We start from the raw sequence: 8,171 nt of genomic DNA on the forward strand, positions 1-8,171 counted from the left end.
TACGTGACGGATAAGCGTAACGATCGGCATTGGCCTCCGCCATCGCGGGTTTACGGGAGAAGAGGTGACTGGATCCTCCTTTTAATTGCGCCAAATTCCTCAAACGTCTCGCGCGCATTAGCGCCGGTGTCGATTAGCGGCACGAAATTCGTTTCCGCGCGACTCGTTTTATACGTTGTCGGCGTCGGATGCCCTCACCGGCGGATTTAGAACTTCGCGAGCTTCGAGTGCGGAGCAACGACTCGGACATTTTATTTTACATAAGAGCTAATTTGTTTACCGTTTAATTTAAGCGCTCATGAATTTAAAAGAGGGCGCAGCTTCAGAGGATCCACAATGGCGAGAGACTTTTAACCGATCGCTTGTTTGCGACGTTGTTGTTAAGAAAGACGAAAAAAAAACCACGTTAAATGTGTAATGACTAAACGAGCTTGTCGCGTGAGATATTTTATTAATAATGATGTCTTATTAAGCGCGCGGTCGCAGTGCTACTCGAGGTTATCGGTTTTACAGGATGGAAAGGAGGCCTCTCCCCGAGCGCACGGCGCATAATTCTGACATAATTTTCCATTACGAAACGAGCGAGCAAATTCACGCACCGGTATAACGAGTGCATGCATCGTCGTCGTTTAGGGCGAGATACGCCGGTGATAATTAGCTCGGCATAATCGGCGACCGGCGCACTTTCGCGTTTCAAGTACGCGCGATACACCCGTGAATGAGCGCTACGAGATTCATTACGTCGCTTCGCGGCGCTACGAAATACGATTGGGGAGAACGGACGCGTCCTTACGTCGTCGACGTAACTCGAAATCTCATTTCGTGCGCGACATGTTTTCGCAGCGAGTTTTCGCAAACTATGCGAATCGTGTAAATTCACGAGAGATGGAAACCAATTAAGAAAAAAATCGACGAGAATTTACCAATCGAAGGTGGACGCAAATTAAGTAAGAAATTTGTTTAATTATAAGTAATGTTCACCAATGTCTTAATATCGTGAGTCATCGTTACTTACACTTGCAGAAAATGTCATAATAAATTTATGTTCCCGAAATGTGCAACTTCCTCTTATTTTCCCCTCACCTACGTGTAGTCTCTACTCGCTTGCTTTAGAATATTACAAGTGTGATCGGGTATTAGTTCGTAAAAGTCAGTGAAAAACGGTGTTCCTAGTCAGACAAAAAGATTCGAGGAATTGTCCATTATTCAAAACGCACATTTGCGTAAGTTTTGAATCACGCTCGATCTGTATGACAATGAGGTATCAAAAAAATGGAGATGATAGTCGCAAAAAAGAAACATTATATATACATAAATTATTCATATAACTTATATATGTTGCATGTGTGTGTGTGTGGACAATAAAAAGAAAGATTGCGATGGATATTCGGTAACGCATCAAACCCGCACCCTTCTGCTACGAGAATTTACGATTGTCCACGCGAAAGCGTAGGTAATCGGCGATGATATCACCGTTATAAATAGGCACGCCTCCTGTCTCTTGTGTGTGCACACGTACCCGGGCTCTCACACGCGAATCTGCACCTACCTGTCTGCACGAATGCCCACAACTCTTAGACAGTCGTACACACGCATACGCCTCACGGTGTATACACACGTACAGGTGATCGGACAACGTACAGATCGAAATTCTTTGGGGGACAAATATCTTTGGGGACTCCACGATGATATCGGGAAATTTTGGAGGAATTTACTATTAAGATGTATTAAAATTACTTTGTGAATTTTCATTTAGTAAAAGCTGCCTTATCTCAAACGTAAAAATAATTATTTAGGCCTTTATAAACACTTAATTGTTTGTAAAATTATGCTCCTCGTGAGAGACTGCCTCGAAATGCGTGCCTCTTAAAATTTTATTTGTCAAAGTTTCAAAAGACCGTTAATGATTTCCACGGTCGTCCGCGGAGATATTGTGCTTCGTTGAAGTGGTACGTACACATTGTTCAGACGTGTTGCGTGTGCTCTCGTTGCACGATGCACGGCCTTCGTCCGATCGTGAAGGGAGAGCGTCTCGAGAGCGCCTGATGGCACGTAATTACAGAAAAAGGCGATCGATAAACGCGACAAAATGACGTTCTAAAGACTGCGCACGCGATGGCCTGTAGCTCTAACAAGGGAGTCGACCAGGACGAATCGACGTTCGTACGCACACACGCGGGATTCGTGGGTGAAAAAAAAACTGGGCACGCGTTCAATTCACCGCGGAAGAAACTCGCCGCGAAGTTTTCAAAGCGGCATCGAGTGACATTTGCACGCCTGTCTTCGGGCGATCTTTTTGAAATCGTTTTTGTTTATTCAATGTATATTAAGAACGTCTCAGACTTCAATCTCAGGTACATTGCAAGGAGATTAATTGCGTTTAAAGACCAAAAAGCGAATTCTTTAAGTTGACTTTTCTCAAGCGCTGTGTAAAAAAATTGTTATGTAATAAAGTTCGATGAAAAAAAGGACTGTTCCTACGTAAAATTAAAATATTTCCACCGTCGATTATCCGCGTGTTTGTCGCTTAGGGAGACAATGTCGAATACCAGGAGTAGTAGCGACTGATACTTTTATCCTGCCCGTGGGAAGTCGCGTTCCGAATACAAAACGGGGATCTAAGCTCGAGGAACGATCGCCGGTAGTAGCGGAAGTGGCGAATGGGCCGGTGAGCCGCACTTTGCGCAACGATAAAAGCTCCGCGCGTTTCTTTATTGGATAAAAAATGGCCGGATTCCGAATCGATGATCGGGGGGCCGGCTCGCTACGCGCCGAATAACGAGCGGATGATTACAGTCGCCGTGGGATGTAATGGCAAGTTGCCCGCGAATGTTAAAAAGAGCCATCTCCGTGCCTTCCTCCTCAATTATAGGCGCCTTCCTCGGGAGGTGCTCGGTACCGCCACGTAACATCGCAGTGTGTAACTGCGACGGACGAGCACGCAACACGGACAGCTCGGACTGCATCGCATAACAATAGCGAATGCCCCGCGCGCGATTATTCGATCGGAAGCGATCGTCGCGACGGGGACCGTTAGGTCTTTTCATCATTTATTCCGGACGTCGAGAAGCGACGCTTCCGTTTCTACAACGGGGGAAGTAGACGCCGTGCTCGTTTCGAATTTTTCTCTCGGCCAAACAGTCGTCGCGCGGGCACGTCTTGAGGCCCGTGTCCACGATGCTAGAACTTGGTCTAGTTTCGAGAAATGTGTAGCCAATCAACTGGCAACTATTCCATAAAGGTTGCAACATGTTCTAGCATCGTGGACACCGACGATGCTTAGCGTCTACTTTCCCTAATTGCTACTCTGGACGGTGACAGAATAAAGGCTGGTCTACAATACATGGAGTAAGCTGGAGTAAGGAGTAGGAGTAAGGAAATAAATCCATTTTATTTCTTACTCCTACTTCAGCTCTTAGGCTTACTCCCGGTGAATCAAAATGCCATCAATCAGTGTTACAATTATTTTAAAAATCATGCCCGTATTTCAGCTTCCTTACACCAAAAGCTAGAAGTTAGGGCTCTCCCTTACTCCTTACTCCACGCTTACTCCACGTATTGTAGACCACGCATAAAGCGAATTGCAAGGAAAAGCGAGTGTCGGCCTATACGGAACTTGCGCACAAAGTGGACACGGACGATTCCTATCATTTCATTTACTTTTATTGACCAGCATGATCAACATATATAACATAACAATACCTGTTATGATTAAAAAAAATGAAATATGTACATTTGCGTGTCTCTAAAGAATTAATAAAAAGATTCAAACACGCGTTTGTCCAAACGGACTCGTCCGACAAAAAGATCCGACCGACACAGGCAGTTCTTGAAAGTCTTACGCTATGATAGATAAAATATTTTTGGACACACGAAAAGAGAGGTGTACTCACATTCTTTGTTACGATCCATGGCGTGCTGGAGGGGTGAATCGTCGACCTCCGCCTTTGGCGGCGACTGATTGCCCTCGGCCATCTTCGATTCCGATCCTGGAACAGCACTCGCGGTCTTCCTTCCTGCCGCGTCCGCCGCTGCTTTATCCTGCTGCGGCGAGGGCTTCGTTCCTTTCTTACCGTTTCCAGCGTCCCTGCAGGCCCGAAGAACGGACCGAAACGAGCAAAACGTCGCTGTTTTGTGAATTAATCTTTCATACGTCGGCACGAAGAGACCGATCGAGCCTGCCGGGTAGCGATCGAAGCTCGAGTGTCAATCGGACCCCGGGCCCTTCGCGGCATGTTTTTGTCGCGAATGACGGAATGACGGATCAATCGACACTCGACCGAACGACGTTTTCATCAGAAAACGAAGTCAGGAACAGCTGGCTCTTTCCTTCTCTCCGAGCGCGAGGTGAATCTACACCGAGCAAGAAACGTCGGACGTCGAGTTGTATCTACGTCGATAGTTTATACCTCGAGTGTGTATCCCCGCGAGTCTACTCGATCTTCAATAAACTAAAAATATCTAGAAATAATACGTCATTCCCATCGTCCCACGTCGGCAATTTCCGCGAACCGGTTCTCTCTTAAACAAACTAAATGTATATAAACCGTATTATTTTGATATGCGGAAGAGGATTGAACGTTACGAGGAAATGAATTCTTCAGTATCACAATATTTTGAGTTTCTACGGCACTTTTTATCATTAGAGCAAGCGCGTATTTCTTCCTAACATTCGTTCCCAGATAATGCGAATATCGTGTAAAACGAACGCAAACGTTATATGCAACTTGCGAATAAGTTGGTGTAACCAGAAAAATTATCGAGTCACGCTTCTTCGGCGGCGAAAGGGTAACAACGAGCGTTTTAGTCATCGGAGGGTGAAAACGTTTATCTCGACGGACCCGACGATGGATCCGTGAGAGCTTCGCGCGGATCCAGATGGTACGCGCGAGGCATAGACGAGCGAAATGTCACGCGAGAGATCCGCCTGTTCGGATTTTATCTCGCTAAAAGTTCAGAGGAAATTACGCGCGCGGCGCTTTGCGCGGAATCCATACGTAGAGGAGAGTTGGCGAGCCGATTAAAGATTTTAAAGCGTCGAGAGCCAACGATACGGCTCAGGTAGTTTAAGATGCCGAGGGGAAAGTTCCGAGAAAAGATTACTCGTCACAGCTGGAGATAGGAAGCCGGTCGTTAAGAGCGTTTATATTCTCGCGTAACGATTACACGCGGTACTGATACTAAATTGCGGGTTAATCGTCCGCTCGGACGCGGCCCTAGCGTCTCGCGCGATCTCGCAACTCGCAGCGGCGGATTCAGGCGCTCGAAGGTCCGCGAGAGACAACACTGCTATCTCCCACTTAAGCAGTTTACAATAAAAAAAAAGTTAAGTCAAACTCCGACTTAATTGTTACTTAAAGCAAAAGATATTAGATTGAATTTTGACCTTACTAGACTTTTATTTAATTTCAAAGAAATAATTTCTTTACCTTAACCAAAATTTTATTTGATCGAGGCTGGAATTTCTAAGAGAATTCATATCTATTTCTTCAGATCTAACAAATGTTTCAGTACAAGTAAATAAAAATTTAGCAGATTCAAAGAAATATGATTTCGACGTATCTCTTTTGCTTAACCCTAACTGAATCTTCTTTCTGGGTATGCGCGAGAAAGCCCCAAATTAAAAATTTTATTAAATAGATAACATTTTTTACCTCGAGTAATAATTAATTAAGACGGAGTTCGACATTTTTTGATAGTAAACTACTATTATTAGCTCGGAGTTCCTGCGTTTCAAAATCTCTGCGAGAGAGATCTCGGGTAAGAGCGGTAAGGGTATCTCCCGGACCCGTGCGATAATCCGCTACTTAGCAAGTTGTCTTCTTCCTGCTGCGTTTCGGCGCGGCGCGTGCACCGCGCTGCATCGCGAGCTAATAGAAACAACGTCCGCCGAGATAATGACTGCGGGCGACGCGCGACAAAGCGTCGGGGTGTAGCCCGCGGAGCTTGTTAAAATAATCGAGACAGGTGCCGAGCGAAGACGTGTCTATTTCTCGATCGCGATAACGCCCTTGCCTTACGCCCAGCGCGCGATCGGGAGGAACGCGCAACGTCTATTACTCCTTTTTGCACGCGGGACGCGTGCATACCGGTTATGCGCTCGCGTGGAAACCGGCGGAGGGTGATAACGCGATTCAGATATTCCCCCCGTTTCGCCATTTCACGAGGTTTTATTAATATTCGATCGGTATAACTTGGGCCTCCTCCGGCCTGGCGAGACCCGCTCTCTCGCTCTGCGCGCGTCGCGTAATCTACATACGGCGCGGCGCGCAAATTATCTCACCTCTCGTCCTTGGCGTCGCGCCTAGGGTCCTTCCTGTCCCGGTCCTTATCCTTATGGCCGTCCGCTTTTTTCGCCTTGGACTTGGACTTGGCGTCGCCCTTGGCGACCTTGTGCTCACCACCGCGTTCGGCGACGACGACCACGGCGGCGCTGTCGCTGCAGGATTGCGCGCCGGAAGCGCTCGATGACGTGGGGGACGACGTCGACGCTGCTCGACTGTTAGTGTAATCCTGCGCGAGGAGCGCACCTCGTTATCCCGCATTCGTTCAACGAGCATTCTGGCTACGGCGCGAAGAAAGAGTAAAACAGGCCTTACCTTGAACCACTCCGGATAGATCGCGCTGATGGTATCCAGAAGGTCCTGATCAAGTTGTATCCTCCAAAACGGGGAGCCGCTGTCCAACCTGTGGCCAGACTCTGAAACCAGAGGGAATAAAAAGTTAGTTTAATTTAAAGACCACACAGAGCGTGTACACATTATTAAACCGAGTACTTGTACAAAGCACGATAAAGTACAGGCATAAAGGGAAAAAAACTGATGTATATAGTAAAGCGAAGATGTCACCGTGAACAGCCGCTGCTCGCGGACAGGATTTAAAATGTGCAAGTTTCGAAGCCGCGGCGCGAAGGATCGCGGGTCGGGCCCTTAAGAGTCATTCCTGCCGCATAAGGGCTAATAGTGCCCCACGAGCGTGATACGCCCAAAGGCGTATCAAAACCTCGCGGAATGCCGGTCTCGTCGTTTCTTCCGCGCATTCCGGAGGATTCTCTGCCTAATTTAAACGTTGATCGGTACCAAGGGATCACCCGGTGGGATGCTGAGGAGGTAAAGGACGGCCCCGAGGTAGCCGCGGGCACATCCTCGCGAGGACGCGCGGAAGGAAACGACAGAGAGAAGGAGAGGGAGAAAGAAAGAGAGGAGGCCCCTTCGTTACGGCGACATTCTACGCGGGACGCGTGTCCTGCCTTCGTAATCGAGGATCGAAGAGAGCGAGAGATGAAAAACAAGAAGCGCTGCTCCCAAGGGACTTTCGAATACCCCGATCGGCGACGGAAACGCGATTTTTGCGACGCCGTTAGGGTGAACGCGCTTTCTAAAACGTAACCACACTGACCGTCTGTATAGCTTTACATAAACGCCGCCTATCGAGCATGTAACTCCGATACCGTCACGACTGTGCGCGAAACATTTTTATCCACAAATTACTTGTCAAATTTCAAGAACTGTCAAGTATTTGAATGCGCAGAGAGTTGTATCTAAATCCGTGATATTTCTTGTTAATCGAAATTCTGTAAATGTCTTCGATTCTGTCAACCAGCCGCATATCGAAACACGCCGAGGCGCGAAGCGGGAAGATAAGAGGGTCCGAACGTACCCTTCGAGAGACGGAGGGAAGAATTTCACCTTAGCCCAATAAATGATCGCGGCGCCGGGAGAGCGGCATAAATGCTCAATCAGTATGCGCGCGTACCGGACAATCCGCTGTAAATCACATGCCGTGAATCATTCGCCGACATAAATCTAGCCACGGTCTCCGATCAATACGCTCCTAACCGGTCCGACACATTAGTTAAACGCCGGTACTAGTCGCCATCGTTTACGGGACACATGGGACACGCGAGGTGAACCTCGCGTGACTCTCCCCACAAAAAGCAACGGCGACGTCGATGGCCTAATAGCGCCGATTCGAGAGAATCCACGACAAAGCGATACATCATCGGTGAGACGCACGTCCCCGATCGTTGGTCGGATATTGATTTATCGGATATCGTCGCGAGCCAGATCGGGATAATCACCACGAGTCCGCCGATAATAATAAATCGTTCAATTTCGAGGCTGAAACTGGACGCGCCGATAAGGCCCGGTTTTTCATTTGCTGATTAAATG

At 47.6% G+C, this 8,171-nt stretch overlaps 1 protein-coding gene across 1 annotated transcript in view; it reads right to left on the minus strand.

Moving 5' to 3' along the window:
• Positions 1-8,171, minus strand: part of LOC105561099 (MKL/myocardin-like protein 2) — a gene marked incomplete at its 5' end in the record, with an annotated part of 169,301 nt that overhangs the window by 70,768 nt on the left and 90,362 nt on the right. The window contains 3 exons of the mRNA XM_012010769.1: positions 3,894-4,087; positions 6,284-6,513; positions 6,600-6,700. Coding sequence (XP_011866159.1) covers positions 3,894-4,087; positions 6,284-6,513; positions 6,600-6,700 — 525 coding nt within the window. The remainder of the gene's footprint in view (positions 1-3,893; positions 4,088-6,283; positions 6,514-6,599; positions 6,701-8,171) is intronic.

The sequence above is a fragment of the Vollenhovia emeryi genome, unplaced genomic scaffold (assembly GCF_000949405.1).
Source record: "Vollenhovia emeryi isolate VEMERY1.0 unplaced genomic scaffold, V.emery_V1.0 DF939212.1, whole genome shotgun sequence".
Taxonomy (NCBI): Eukaryota; Metazoa; Arthropoda; class Insecta; order Hymenoptera; family Formicidae; genus Vollenhovia; species Vollenhovia emeryi.